The sequence below is a fragment of the Gasterosteus aculeatus genome, chromosome 13, assembly GCF_964276395.1.
Source record: "Gasterosteus aculeatus chromosome 13, fGasAcu3.hap1.1, whole genome shotgun sequence".
Lineage (NCBI taxonomy): Eukaryota > Metazoa > Chordata > Actinopteri > Perciformes > Gasterosteidae > Gasterosteus > Gasterosteus aculeatus.
In genome coordinates, this window is record NC_135701.1 from 23,325,105 (window position 1) to 23,340,104 (window position 15,000).

The 15,000-nt window shown below is 49.2% G+C and overlaps 4 protein-coding genes and 1 long non-coding RNA gene across 12 annotated transcripts in view; 2 read left to right on the forward strand and 3 right to left on the reverse strand.

Annotated features, from left to right (window-relative positions):
- Nucleotides 1–2,296: 2,296 nt before the first annotated feature.
- Nucleotides 2,297–3,951, reverse strand: brd3os (BRD3 opposite strand). Its single transcript, XM_040169734.2, has 2 exons — nt 3,115–3,951; nt 2,297–3,007 (listed from the first exon to the last, which is right to left on the reverse strand). Exon 2 carries the CDS (start codon nt 2,936–2,938, stop codon nt 2,648–2,650), a length of 291 nt encoding a protein of 96 aa, XP_040025668.2. The 5' UTR covers nt 2,939–3,007; nt 3,115–3,951; the 3' UTR covers nt 2,297–2,647.
- Nucleotides 3,952–4,675: 724 nt separating this feature from the next.
- On the reverse strand, nt 4,676–8,389 carry LOC120814396 (inactive phospholipid phosphatase 7). Of its 2 annotated transcripts, none has more exons than XM_078086536.1 (4): nt 8,229–8,389; nt 7,534–7,835; nt 7,234–7,415; nt 4,676–5,357 (listed from the first exon to the last, which is right to left on the reverse strand). In XM_078086536.1, the coding sequence occupies exons 1-4, from the start codon at nt 8,387–8,389 to the stop codon at nt 5,151–5,153; spliced, it is 852 nt and encodes a 283-aa protein (XP_077942662.1). In that variant the 3' UTR covers nt 4,676–5,150. The 2 variants fall into 2 exon arrangements, with proteins under 2 accessions (XP_077942662.1, XP_077942663.1); XM_078086537.1 differs by having other exon boundaries at nt 8,148–8,280.
- Nucleotides 6,832–7,335, forward strand: LOC144386275 (uncharacterized). Its single transcript, XR_013451959.1, has 2 exons — nt 6,832–6,925; nt 7,133–7,335. It is a non-coding gene; the product is annotated as an uncharacterized LOC144386275 (long non-coding RNA).
- Nucleotides 8,390–9,408: 1,019 nt separating the features above from the next.
- Nucleotides 9,409–11,459, forward strand: gstt2 (glutathione S-transferase theta 2). Of its 2 annotated transcripts, XM_078086539.1 has the most exons (5): nt 9,409–9,676; nt 10,473–10,560; nt 10,633–10,783; nt 10,853–11,029; nt 11,116–11,459. In XM_078086539.1, the coding sequence occupies exons 1-5, from the start codon at nt 9,553–9,555 to the stop codon at nt 11,260–11,262; spliced, it is 687 nt and encodes a 228-aa protein (XP_077942665.1). In that variant the 5' UTR covers nt 9,409–9,552; the 3' UTR covers nt 11,263–11,459. The 2 variants fall into 2 exon arrangements, with proteins under 2 accessions (XP_077942665.1, XP_077942664.1); XM_078086538.1 differs by having other exon boundaries at nt 9,436–9,676; nt 10,633–11,029.
- A 1,517-nt stretch (nt 11,460–12,976) lies between these two features.
- The window catches only part of chek2 (checkpoint kinase 2), a 9,605-nt gene continuing 7,581 nt past the window's right edge, over nt 12,977–15,000 (reverse strand). For 5 of the 6 annotated variants that reach the window (XM_078086532.1, XM_078086530.1, XM_078086528.1 and 2 more), the window contains 4 exons: nt 14,353–14,468; nt 14,162–14,247; nt 13,982–14,047; nt 13,692–13,892 (listed from right to left, as the gene is read on the reverse strand). In XM_078086532.1, the coding sequence (XP_077942658.1) occupies nt 13,791–13,892; nt 13,982–14,047; nt 14,162–14,247; nt 14,353–14,468 (370 nt within the window). In that variant the 3' untranslated portion in view covers nt 13,692–13,790. Of the gene's footprint in view, nt 13,109–13,238; nt 13,306–13,691; nt 13,893–13,981; nt 14,048–14,161; nt 14,248–14,352; nt 14,469–15,000 lie in introns of those variants that run through there. The other variant, XR_013451958.1, reaches the window with a different exon arrangement.

Below are 15,000 nucleotides of genomic sequence, written 5' to 3' on the forward strand. Positions count from 1 at the left end.
GAGCTCCTACGTATCAGATGATCTGTGTTGTGGAATATCACTGATCCTACATCGGTTTCAACTTGTCTCCCTGTCTGTCCCTCTGTCCCTCTGCCCGTCTGTCCCTCTGTCCCTCTCTACAGAGAAGGCAGCTGGAGGTGGAGCGTCGGGAGGCGGGGCTAGTCGCTTGAGTGCCAGCTCCTCTTCCTCCTCCGATGGACAGCTCCTCAACAGGAACCTCCTCTTCCTCCGACACAGACTGAACACACACACACACACACTTTACTGAACACACACACAGAGGTTTATCCACTCGACACACACACACACAACTCTATCTACCCATTTAGCATATGCAGACACACACATCCATGTAAACCTCCATCCTGGAAACACAGACTTGAGACAGAGATACACACTCTGAACTTCTTACGACACACACACACACACATCACACACACACACACACACACGCCCAGACGTGGAGGACTGTATGTAAATAGGCTGACAGGTTTTTTAGCTCCTAGTGTCCTTTTCTTTTTTTCTTCACGGAGGACCGCCAACAGACGGAAGAGAAGAAGAAGAAAAGGGGCGTGTCCGGACGAGCGGTCTGAACAGCCTTCTTCCTGGACGGCCGGCTGTGACCCCTGACCCCTGAAAACATTCCAGAAGCATCTGTAGAGCATCATGTGACACGCAGGTGCCAATCAGAGGCTTTGATTAGTTCTTGAACATCAGATGGATTATGCAGATCAGGGGGTGCGGCAGGAGGCGGAGCCGCAGCAGGAGGCGGAGCCGCAGCAGGAGGCGGAGCCGCAGCAGGAGGCGTGAATGGCCTCCTGGGATTGGTTAAATAATCAACCTCTGCTCCTGAAGTGGGGACCATAATCACTCTGACAATAAAAAGGTGGTTTTGTCTTCCTGCATCAAGTTTCTGCAGGATTTCTTTTTTTATTAAAATGAAATTCTTGGGGCAGATTTTCAAAGTAAAAGTCTGATGGGTTATTTAAAAAAAAAAAGGATATGTTACAAGAAAGTAAAACCCTCTCAGAGACCAGAACCCATCCTCTGCTGGACCCCCCCCCCCCCCCCCCCAGAACCAGTGCCGACCCTGCCAGCAAAGATGACCTTTTTTTTTTTAAACACTACATGTCGTTTATTTTTCAGGTTGCGTGCTGAACTTGTTTGTGTCTTATAAGGTCTGTATGGAGATGTCTCTGTAGCTCTGTCGTGCCCCCCCAGCCCCCGACAGACTGAACTAGACGTAAGGAAGAATCATCTATTCTTTTTAACGGTTTTATTTGAACTGCTTCGATAAATTAAGAAATAACTCCAAACCTAGGTTTCTATTTTTATGTTTCCTGATTTACTTTTTAAAATAAAATCATGCGAGGAGGCAGAAATCAAATCTTTTGTTTCCCTTTCTGACCAATCAATTTTAATCCAGTTTATAAACCAATTGTTTTACCTCGAGCGTTAATTTAAATTGTAGGGCAAACCATGATCTGATTGGCTGCTGGCTCGTCGTGATTGGTTGGTGGCAGGAAGCTTGGCTCCTGAAGACTCAGCCAGGCTCTACTGTGATTGGTCGGTTTCTTGTCATGTGACTTCATTGTCAGCCAGGTGGGGGCACGTTGGTTTTCCTTTTTTAAATGCTGCATTTCCCTTCTGATCAGATCAATCATGTGACCTCTGCTCACCTGTGCATTTCCTGTTTGACCTCTGACCTGCTTACAGCCATGTGACCTGTTGTCACAGAAACAGATCTGTGATCTGAAGATATTGATTTCTGACTATTGACTCATCTCGACAAACTGTCTTTCAACCAAAATGTCATGGTCTTCATCTGGGCGGGGTGTGCTCGGTTGTCATGGAGATGCCGTAGTCGTTAATTATGGGATGTCATTTGTGCTTTTTGTTGGACTAAAAAAAAAAGTTGAGAAAATAAACAGACTAATCAATAAGTAAAGACACACATGTCTCTTCCTGCCGTGATGGCCCGTTGCCACGGTAACCCTCCTGTTTGTTTTTAGTTGACTGGTGGAGCTGATAGTCATTTTTGTATTTTAATAAGAGAAGATGGTGTGTGTGTGTACGTGCATGCACGGCCGCCTGTCCCTTTTGTTGGTGCTTAGCCCCTCCCACTCCGTCAGGTGGAGAAGGAACTCCACCTGACGGAGGGGAGGCGCAGCGACACAGCTGGGACAAACGCCCCCGCCCCCCCAACCAAGTGAATTATTTGATGTAATTACTGATATTGGATTGTTATTTTCTGAGTTCCTTTGTTTTCATAAATAAAGACATAAACTGAAGCCTCTTTGACGCACTGGGTTTACTTTAATAAACAAGTCCCAATGCGTTTAATATTCATATACCTGTTGACAAAGAGCGAAAACCAACACACGACTTGGACAAGAACACTTCCTGATGCCGGGCAGGTGGAGGTACACAAGCTCCGCCTCCTGACCAATCACCTCAGGTCATGGATCAATCGATAACGTTACACAAATATAATACAACCGTGGTTGTTGACTCTTTGTAGCTCAGTCAAACTGCCCACACATTTCCCACAATGCCTAGCGGCTCTCTGGAAAAGGGGACCACCCTCTGAGACCAGAACCACCCGCTGCACCGATGTTCACAGCACATGAAACCAGTCGGTTCTGGTCTACATGACTGTGCAGATCCTGGATCGCCCCTCTTCCACCTCCAGGCCCGTCTTGTCCCGGACCAGAACCGCCCGGTTCCCGAAGCTGCTGTACCAGGCCGACTGGCTGCGGCTCAGGTAGGTGGAGGGGGGGGCGAACTGCACGTCCTGCTGCTGCTGCTGCCAGACCAGCAGGGACGTGTCCCTGTACCTCAGCCGGGAGAAGTCCTCCGACAGAGCCTTCTCTGCCAGGGGGGGGCGGACAGGACCTGGAGCGGGGGGGCCCTCTGCAGCTGGGTCACAGTCCGACATGTTGATACCGGCATGGGGACAGAAGTGGTCTGAAGAAGACCAGGTCCATCTCGGTGTGAAGAGTCTTACCTGTAGGCAGAAGAGTCTAAGCTCAAACCGTTTGGTTGTGTTCCTGGTTTCACTGGGTGAGATGACGTCATAATGAACACTTCAGTAAAGTAAATGAAAACACTCACAGCCCATCAGTCACCTCCGGATGTTAAGAGAAGCTAAGGGCGTTAGCCGCCTGCCAGCTAACAGATAATCCTGCTGCTAGCTCAGTTAGCTTCGATTAGCTCGTGAGATAAACACACTCGCTGACGTTCACAGACTTAGTGACGTCACTACATCGGCGTATACGCTGCTTCCCTTGGTGGCCCTTCTCTCGAGGTTTGTCGTTGTTAGTGGGCCGCCGCCATAGCAACGGTGTGTTTGTAAAGCTGGTCCGGACAGAAACACGCAGCCGAGTACCAAAGGGTCCTATGAGGAAACGAAGTAGCATCAGCCGGTATTCACATTATTTAGTGTAGTGGGAGTTACGGTGGCCCTGACGTGCAGAACAAAAAGGGGAGGGCCTTATAGCAGGAAGCAGAGGACGGACCCTTCTCATTGGACAGACGAACTGTGTCTTTTAACTCTCTTTATCCGAAGCCTTTCGTCGACGACGGAAAGTGACATGAAGGATTCAAACTACCGTGACTCCTTAACTATTTGCACAATCGGATTCTGAAAGCTTAGAAATGCTGCTTTCTAGATATTCTGTCAATCAATAAATCAGTGGTAAGACTGAGAGGCTGTGATGAGGGAGGAAGTGACGCAGCGGGAAGTCACGGAGAGATGACGAGTGTTTCATCGTTTTACCGCTGTTTTGTTGTTCAATTATATTTAGGTGTAAACAAAAGTAAATAAAAGGGGGGGGGGGGTACCGCGGACGCTACGCCGACACGGCTCGGGGACCGGAGTTCGATTCCTTGGCGTGAGGAGTTGGATGTGTGGCGGGAGAGCTCTGTATCATGTCCTGCTCCTGACAGTCCGTCTGTCCAATCACAGGGGTCCGTCTGCTATAAGGCCCTCCCCCTTCCGTAAGGAGTTAATGTCGTTGTGTTTTGCGCTTCAGTACTATCACCACACTGACAATGCAAATATGCTTTGCTTACTAATAAATTATGAACTCAATGAAATGTTTGATACGTTTAAAGTGAAAACAGATTCAGTTCAGACGGATGAAAGGATTTTATTTAACAGATTTAGACTTTGTTTTCTGTGGTTTCAGTTTGTTTTGCTGCTAAATAACGTCGGTTAATTTATCTGTTCATTCAGCGTTAGATGTTTTGAATCAATTATATGACTGAACTTGTGATGACACACATCAATAGATATCAATACATCAATAGAAGTATAACATCCATCAGCGTGCAGCAGGAGTTTAAAGTTAGGCCCCTGGGAGGGCTTATTGGTAGTCAATTGGGAGAGGAGGGGCTTATTGGTAGTCAATTGGGAGAGGAGGGGCTTATTGGTAGTCAACTGGGAGAGGAGGGGCTTATTGGTAGTCAACTGGGAGGGGAGGGGCTTAGTTTTAGGGTGTCTTGCTCTTTGCAACATCTCTGAACCACTATCTGAAGCAGCTCCATTTCCAAGACTCCCCAGTCGTCATAGAGTTTCTCCAAACTGGTCTCAATGGAGCATCGAGTCCAGACGGGTGTTGTGTTCTAAATATGAAGAAACTCCGGAAGGACAGAAGACATCTTGTAATGAAAGTTAAAATCAAATTATTTATTTATTAAAAGAAAGGGTGTTGTGCTAAAAAGAACATCTCAGCTGAGGAGCCGCTGCCCACAGGGCCCATTGACCCCCCACAGTGCCTCCACCAGCGAACCAGAACAATGGGCGCCTACAGGTGTCCACGCCCATGGGAGTGGTCTCCTCGAATGTCTCTCAGTCAACATCAGTTGTGGTAACAAGTAATCCATGCATGCATTTCGGTTGGTTACATTATATTAAATACAATCGTAGCTCTACATTCGTATTATTCTATTGAAGAATTACAGTGGTTTTATAATAATCTTGTTACTTTATTGATAGTTCAGAATCATGGTGTATCATATTCTGGTGTACACTAAATGCATTTTATTAATTGTTAATTTATGAACAGAGTCGTCAGTTTATTTCTAATAATCTACACGGGCCAGATTAAAAAAATGTGTGCAATCCTGCCAAGCCGGTCCAGACCAGTTCAGATGAGCGGAGTCCAGCGCAGCGTGCCGATGGAGATGAGGGTCTGGCAGGTGTCAGAGTCCAGCCACACGGACTCCACCAGGCTGAAGTGCAGGAGGCCCAGAGCGAAGCCACAGCTGACGTCCGACAGGTGGTGTTTACCCAACAGCACCCGCGACATGCCCGCCAGGACGGCCCACAGGTAGAGCAGGATCCTGAGGGGTACCTGGTGGATGGGAAGACTGGTTCAACACGCAGGAGTCCAGTTTGATGGATCTGGTCCAGACTAACACCGAGTCATCAGCTAAATAAAGTGTGTTAAAGGTGTGATTTTGAATAATAGTGACGCCCAAAAGCAGAGAGACAGACAGGTAAGGTGTTAGCAGAGAGAGACAGACAGGTAACGTGTTAGCAGAGAGAGAGACAGACAGGTAACTTGTTAGCAGAGAGAGACAGACAGGTAACGTGTTAGCAGAGAGAGACAGACAGGTAACGTGTTAGCAGAGAGAGAGACAGACAGGTAACGTGTTAGCAGAGAGAGACAGACAGGTAACGTGTTAGCAGAGAGAGAGACAGACAGGTAACGTTTTAGCAGAGAGAGAGACAGACAGGTAACGTGTTAGCAGAGAGAGAGACAGACAGGTAACGTGTTAGCAGAGAGAGAGACAGACAGGTAACGTGTTAGCAGAGAGAGAGAGAGACAGACAGGTAACGTGTTAGCAGAGAGAGAGACAGACAGGTAACGTTTTAGCAGAGAGAGAGACAGACAGGTAACGTGTTAGCAGAGAGAGACAGACAGGTAACGTGTTAGCAGAGAGAGACAGACAGGTAACGTGTTAGCAGAGAGAGAGACAGACAGGTAACGTTTTAGCAGAGAGAGAGACAGACAGGTAACGTGTTAGCAGAGAGAGAGACAGACAGGTAACGTGTTAGCAGAGAGAGAGAGAGACAGACAGGTAATGTGTTAGCAGAGAGAGACAGACAGGTAACGTGTTAGCAGAGAGAGACAGACAGGTAACATGTTAGCAGAGAGAGACAGACAGGTAACGTGTCAGCCGAGAGAGAGACAGGTAACGTGTCAGCAGAGAGAGAGACAGACAGGTAACGTGTTAGCAGAGACAGACAGACATGTAACGTGTTAGCAGAGAGAGAGAGAGACAGACAGGTAACGTGTTAGCAGAGAGAGACAGACATGTAACGTGTTAGCAGAGAGAGAGAGAGACAGACAGGTAACGTGTTAGCAGAGAGAGACAGACAGGTAACGTGTTAGCAGAGACAGACAGACATGTAACGTGTTAGCAGAGAGAGACAGACAGGTAACATGTTAGCAGAGAGAGACAGACAGATAACGTGTCAGCAGAGAGAGACAGACAGGTAACGTGTTAGCAGAGACAGACAGACATGTAACGTGTTAGCAGAGAGAGAGAGAGACAGACAGATTACGTGTCAGCAGAGAGAGACAGACAGGTAACGTGTCAGCCGAGAGAGAGACAGGTAACGTGTCAGCAGAGAGAGAGACAGACAGGTAACGTGTTAGCAGAGACAGACAGGTAACGTGTTAGCAGAGAGAGACAGACAGGTAACGTGTTAGCAGAGACAGACAGACAGGTAACGTGTTAGCAGAGAGAGAGAGAGACAGACAGGTAACGTGTTAGCAGAGAGAGACAGACATGTAACGTGTTAGCAGAGAGAGAGAGAGACAGACAGATAACGTGTCAGCAGAGAGAGACAGACAGGTAACGTGTCAGCCGAGAGAGAGACAGGTAACGTGTCAGCAGAGAGAGAGACAGACAGGTAACGTGTTAGCAGAGACAGACAGGTAACGTGTTAGCAGAGAGAGACAGACAGGTAACGTTTTAGCAGAGAGAGAGACAGACAGGTAACGTTTTAGCAGAGAGAGACAGACAGACAGGTAACATGTTAGCAGAGAGAGACAGACAGATAACGTGTTAGCAGAGACAGACAGACAGGTAACGTGTTAGCAGAGAGAGAGACAGACAGGTAACGTGTTAGCAGAGACAGACAGACATGTAACGTGTTAGCAGAGAGAGACAGACATATGTGTCGACCAATCACTGCTCTAAATTGATGATGACACAGACCGCCAGCACCAGGTGAGTCAACAGGAAGTTGGACACCATGACGGCCCGGCTGGCGTGGCCTGCTGGGAAAGAATACGTATCCATGGCAACGTGGTAAAGGAACCCAGGCGGGAAGTCCCAGGGTCCTCGGCGCTTCACCAACTTCTGCACGCCGGCAATGGTCATCAGGTCAAGAGTCAGAGCTGAGTTAGAGAGACGGGTATTGGGGAGAGACAGAGAGAGAGACAGGTGGTAAAGAGAAACAGTATAGAGAGAGACAGGTAACACATCTGACAGACAGGCAGATAGACGGGTGATTACCCAGCAGCAGGTTCACCAGGACCTCTTGTTCTGCCAGCGTGTCGCTCCTCCACAGGCAGACCAGCACCCCACAGAACCAGGTGAGGGCGTGTCCACTGAGGGACAGCAGGACCACCATGGACCTCATCGGAGCCCCGGACCCCAGAGTCCCCACGCAGACCCCCAGACGCTTAGACAGGCTAATGTCGATGGCCAGCAGGGAGCTGATGGCAATGCCCCCAAGCGACGGGTTTAGCTGCATACAGTCCTCCTTTGCCTCCCCGTCAGTAGCCGGGACCCCCTCTGAGGAGTCCCTGGGACCCCTGAGGACACAGGGACCAAAACAGATTGTGAGACTAGGACACAGGACCAAGATACAGAGACCAGGAGACCAGTACACAGAGATCAGGACGGACTGTGAGACCAGTTCAGAGTGGACGAAGAGATCAGGATGCAGAGACAAGAACTAAGAGACCAGGAGACAAAGACCAGAACATAGAGACCGAGACGGATTGTGACACCAGCAAACAGAGACTAGGAGACAGAGAGACCAGGAGGCAGAGACCAGTTCAGAGTACTGTACGGAGAGTTCGGGACAATGAGACAGGAACAAAGAGACAAAGACCAGGACTTGCATTCATGTAGATCCAGACTGTCTCTGGGTCCTGGTTCAGTTGGTCTCTAAATGTGGGCTGTGATGTCAGAGAGCCTCTTACCTCCCCCCAGAGTCTTCCTGCTGACTCTGCGGTCTGCTGGCTCTTCGAGGACCACCGCCCCCATGCTCCCTGCTGAAGGGCTGGTTCAGGGACAGGAACTCGGGTCGGTCCAGGACATTGTTCCGGTCTCTGGCACGGGACCGGGCCTGGCTGCTGGGCATGACGGACGGAGGTGAGACGGGTGTTTGTAGTGGAACGGGTGGGCCGGGTGGGAGACTCTTGAGGGATACTGCTATTAATAGAAGAGCTGGAGTTCTTCTGGTGACACCTGATCAGCGACTACACACACATACATGTACACACACACATACATGTACACACACACGTACATGTACACACACACGTACATGTACACACACACGTACATGTATACACATACGTACATGTATACACACATACATGTACACACATACATGTATACACACATACATGTACACACATACATGTATACACACACATACATGTACACACACACGTACATGTACACACACACATACATGTACACACACACGTACATGTATACACATACGTACATGTACACACATACATGTATACACACATACATGTACACACATACATGTATACACACATACATGTACACACATACATGTATACACACACGTACATGTACACACACATGTACACACACAAACGTATACACACACACGTACATGTACACACACACATACATGTACACACACACGTACATGTACACACGTACATGTATACACACATACATGTATACACACACATACATGTATACACACGTACATGTATACACACACGTACATGTATACACAAACACATACATGTACACACACACACGTACATGTACACACACACGTACATGTACACACACATACATGTATACACACACGTACATGTATACACACACATACATGTATACACACACGTACATGTATACACACATACATGTATACACACATACATGTATACACAAACACATACATGTATACACACGTACATGTACACAAACACATACATGTATAAACACACGTACACGTAAAAAAACAATCCCAGAGTTAAAAGTGGATTTTAATCTAAAAATATAAAATCTGCAACCGAAAAACGTAATAACAGAAATGAGACTTAAGGGAAGAAAGAAACATGAAGAATATCAAATACCTTTTGTTCACGTGTTGTAATTTTAAATGTTCAGGATCAAACCGTCTGACCCGGATCGGCCGGTGGGGGCGCAGCGGAGCAGCCCGACCCGCCAGCGGACTACGACCTGCGGGAAGAAGAACGGCCGTTCGTCGGTCGTCTCTCCGGTTTTTGACCCGTTAAAACTATCCCGGTCTCCATGGCAACCCGCCGCCCGGTGCAGGTGTACCTGGACCTCCTGTCCCAGCCCTGCAGGGCGCTGCACGTCCTGCTGAGCTGCACCGGCGTCCCGCACACGGTCCGCTCCGTGGCCCTGCGCAAAGGTGAGCTCCCGGTGACCGGCTCTCTACCGGGCCGGTGACCCGGTCTCTACCGGGCCGGTGACCGGGTCTCTACCGGGCCGGTGACCCGGTCTCTACCGGGCCGGTGACCCGGTCTCTACCGGGCCGGTGAAAGGCTCCGTGTCGTTCAGCATTTGAACCTTTGAAGTTCTTCTACTTCCGTGACCTTTCACCCGGAGAACCTTGCCCACTGTTTGTGTTTCGCGCTGATCGATTTTAAGAGTTCGTCGTGTTTATGGTGCGTTCACGCCAAAAGCGGAGCCAGTAAAGCGGAGTACTGCGCTTCACTTGGTTCGGGTTCATGACGTCATCCGTCGCCGCACACAGGTGGAACGTCACCGAAGCGCGTCTGGATGACTGCGGCTTCAGACTGATGACTGATGCGTTACACACACACTAACTCACAGGCGTTCTGTGTGTGTGTGTGTGTGTGTGTGTGTGTGTGTGTGGCCGTTTAATAACGTGACGCAGCAGGACGCCGGTGATGACGAGCGGAGCATCTCAACGCTGATTGGCTTTCGATAGACAGCGTCGGGCGAATTATTCGCTTCCAGCGATTTATTCGCTTCGGCCGTTTAAAATTCGCCTCATTGGCGACCAGAGACGCGCCTGCGCGTTGACTCTACTCGCCGAATAAGTCTCTTCGCTTTTGGTGTGAACGCAAACGTTCCGTATTTGACGTGGATGAGAACATATTGGAGGTCACGTGTTGATCGTTTGGGTTCTCCTTAAAGTGCCTGATTTGTGAAGGGAGTCTGGTTTCTCCTCGTGTTCACAGGAGAGAACCGGACTCCAGAATTCACAAAGTTAAACCCGATGCAGAAAGTTCCAGTGATGGAGGACAACGGGTTTGTCCTCACAGAGAGGTAGAGACACACAGACACACACACATTTGTGTTATTCGTTTGCACTAATGTGTGTGTGTGTGTGTGTTGCAGTGATGCCATCATGAAGTACCTGTGCAACAGGTACGATGTACCAGAGCACTGGTATCCACGGCAACCAGAGAGACGAGCCAGAGTGGACGAGTACACGGCCTGGCATCACACCAACACACGACCCCACGCCGCCAGAGTGTTCATACTGGAGGTCCGTCTGTCCCTGTCCCTGTCCCTGTCTCCACCCGCCTGTCTCACACTCCAGCCGTTTGTGTCTCAGGTGCTGCTCCCGTCTCAGACTGGCTCTCCGGTGGACGAGGCGCGTTTGATTCGTGCCGTGTCTCAGCTGGAGGACACCCTGGACCAGCTGGAGTCCATGTTCCTGGGTCGCCAGCCCTTCCTGTGTGGCGATGACATCAGCGTGGCTGACCTGCTCGCCGTCTGTGAGCTCATGCAGGTCAGAGGCCGCGATTGGTCCAGATGTTGATCATCGCGTTGAAGGACGCCTTGGGTTCTGAGCGTGCTCAGTGTGTGTCTCTGCAGCCGTTGGGGGGGGGGCGAGATGTCATGGAGCGGCGTCCTCAGCTGCAACGCTGGAGGAGCAGAGTCCAGGCGGCCGTGGGCGAGGCCTTCCACCAAGCGCACGCCGTCCTGTACGCCGTCAGGGAGCGCCGCCAGGCCAAGCTGTGACATCACAGAGGCCCCGCCCGCCTGAGTGAGGAGCCAATCGTCCTCCAGCATCAGGAGACGATTTCACGAAGTCTGAAGACGTCAATCATTAAAATTGTTGAAGAAAATACAGCTTGTTTACCATTTTCTTTTTATTTAACAAAAAGACAACAAGTCATCAACAACATCGACAACCAGAAATAAAAAGTACCTTCCTCCGTCTGTGGTCCTGTCAGCCGTCCCCTGTGTGTCAGTGTCTCCCTCATCTGTGTGTCCACTGTAGGATCTTAGAAACAAATAGACGATCCGGTTCATAAAATTAATAAAATGCATATCGTGTCCACCAGAATACAGCCATGATTCTGACACTGTGTAATCAATAAAGTAATGACAATATTGTAAAACCACTGTAATTCTGCACTGTAATAGAATAATAATAATGTGCAGTTATGATTGTATTTGATGTAATGTAATCAACTGGAACGCATGCATGTAATACTTTCACAACAACTGATATTGACTAAGGATCATTCGAAATACGATTTACATTGAACTCACCAGAAGACTCCCAGAGGTGTGGACACTAACTTTCACACCTTTAAGCATTGTTATAAATACCTGTAGGAACCATTGTTCTGGAGTTTGCGGGTGGAGGAACAGACGGGCACTATGGGGGTCAAAGGACTGACCTGGGGCCTGTTGGTCGCTGAGACCAGCAGGCACTATGGGGGTCAAAGGACTGACCTGGGGCCTGTTGGTCGCTGAGACCAGCAGGCACTATGGGGGTCAAAGGACTGACCTGGGGCCTGTTGGTCGCTGAGACCAGCAGGCACTATGGGGGTCAAAGGACTGACCTGGGGCCTGTTGGCTGCTGAGACCAGCAGGCACTATGGGGGTCAAAGGACTGACCTGGGGCCTGTTGGTCGCTGAGACCAGCAGGCACTATGGGGGTCAAAGGACTGACCTGGGGCCTGTTGGCTGCTGAGACCAGCAGGCACTATGGGGGTCAAAGGACTGACCTGGGGCCTGTTGGTCGCTGAGACCAGCGGCTCCTCAGCTGAGATGTTCTTTTTACCACAACGCCATCTCTTTTATTAAATACATTTGATTTAACCTTTTGATCAGCGATGACCTCTGTCTGTCCGGCGTTTCTTCTTTTTTGAACACAACACCACCCAACGGGTCCCAGTTGGTAGATCTTCGTCCCCCATTTCCTTGTAATGGCCTTTTTGCCTGCAGCCACGAGTGTCCTGAATAGAGACGCACATCCGTCTCTACATTCACACACATCAGCTCGTGATTCATAAGAATGTCCTGCGTTCACCTACGGACGATTCCCCAAACCCTGTCGTGTTCTGACCATCCCTGAGTGTGTGCTCATGGTGGCCTCAGGTGACCCACAGGTCCTCCAACATCACTTCCTGGTCTCAGAGTAGTTATTGGATATTTTAGGTGTGATAAAGAACTGCACCAGATTTTTCCAGGAAAAACAGGTTGTCTTGTTTTTCTCTTCTTGTCTCGTTCATCTTCAGATATTTCCATCTCAAATTCTCTCTCGTATATACCGTGTTGTGCTTCTGCCATCCATCAATGTAGTAGTTCTAGTCCTGACCCGTTTCCCTTTATATGCATCCATCATTACTTGTACCACCGTTTCACATAATAATCTCGTACCTGTAGATATTTGTCAAATTCCTGCCAATTCAGCCCATAAGTTGTTTTCAAGTCTTAACTCCTCCTCATCTCTTCCAGCAGCGAGGACGTAAGGCTCTGACCCGCCCGCTGTCCGAATCCCCCTCCGCGCCCGGCTGGTTTTAAACCGCTACTGCTACTTTCCGTTTCCACTGCGATGACATTGAATAGCAACCTAAAAAAAGGTTCATCACAGTCTGGGGTCACAAACACACTCACCAGAGAAACCTTCACATTGTCAAGCTTCCCTTTCACAATAATATATCTTCCCTCCTCATCGCTTAGAAAATACAGCTTTTAGGTACCTCGTCTATCGCCTGGCTGGATGGACTCCTGCCCCCCGTGTGCAGATGGATGGATGGACTCACTCTTCTGTCGCCATGACAACACAAAACAACTGTAACTAAATGTTTTCCAGCCCTTTCAACAGTAGCCGAGTGACATCTCGTTGGGGGCGTAGCCAATAATCCAGCTAATGGTGGATTGGCTATTCACATTACATGTTGTTGGTGCGTTTCCCTGCAAAGGCCACGCCCCCTTCGTTAACAATGTTAAGAGCAACATGGCAACGCTGACTGATGTTCCAATTAGTATGACTGGTAACGTTAGCTATATGTTAGCAATAGCCTAGCGTATTTGGTTTTAGTGAAGAAGAGCCGTAAGGGGCGGGGCCATTTGATCTAACCGATCTTATTGATCAGTTATTCCTTTATCCTTTTACATATAAATTTGTTGACGTCTTAAAAACATGAACTTCGTTTTGTGAAAAATATGAAGTACTTTTATTTAAACACAAACTTTCTATTTACAATGTTTCTGTACTGAACATGTGGAGTCACATGAACCTGATTGGTCCTCTACTCTGGAGCAGGGGGCGGGGCTTGGCTCCGCTTGGCCGGAGGTTCTTCTTCGTCTCCATCTCTTCCTCGTTTCCTCCTGGCGGATGACTCCGCCTCCGGCTGGGGGAGGAGTCAGGGGAGGAGTCAGGGGCGGGGTCTGCGTTAACATCTCTCTAAGTTTTAATGAATGAGAATGTGTATATCGTTACCACGGCAACAGCATCATCATCAGAGGGGAACATGAGCCTGTGAGCGGTCTGCACCATTGCGCCATCCTGTAGAAAGAAAACACTGTAGGCTACCTTTCCCATCATGCACCTGGGTCATGTGTCATGACATCACAGTGACGTCACCAAGCCTCAGATGACATCTTAGGGTGGCGGCGTCACCTGTAACCATGGGTGCTGCAGAGCTTCCTCGATGGTCATCCTCTGACTGGGATCAACAACCAGCAGCTTCCTCACCACGTCCTTCGCTGTACACAGAGCTCTATGTTAGTACTACATTAGCAACAGAAGTACTACAGAGCAGTAGTACTACAGTGGCAGCAGTAGTAGAAGTACTATAGTAGTAGTAGTACCTGGATCTGAGATGCTCCTCCACCTGGACGGCACCATGCTGAACTCCCCTCGGAGGATCTGCTCTGTCACCGACTGACCCCCAAAGCTCTCATGGAAAGGAGGATAACCACACAGGCTGAGAGAGAGAGAGACAGATTACCAGGAGACCATCACGCGTCCTCCATGCATCCATTCATCATGATGCACACACACGTCTGTGCGTTTAGACACTCGGTGGCCACTTGATCAGGTCCACGTTGCTAGTAGAAGGTTGGACCTCCTTTCTTCTTCCGAACGCAATTCTTGGTGTACTTTCAACAAGGTGTTGGGAAACGTCCCTCACAGATGTTGCTCCATATTGACGCGACAGCATCACGCAGTTGCTGCCGATTTGTCGGCTGCACGTCTATGATGAATCTCCTGGTCCACCACGTCCCAAAGGTGCTCTACTGGATTGAGATTGGAGTTGTGACATGGTGCATCATCAGAAGATGGGACACTGTGGCCCTAAAGGGATGGACCTGGTCAGCAGCAACACTAAACCATGCTCAGTGTACCCAGAAGATACGCCCCCACCACCACGCAGGGTTGGTGGGAGGCAGGATGGATCCATGCCGACCGACCATCTGAAATGAGACGAGTCACCGTTTGTCGATCTTCTATTGTCC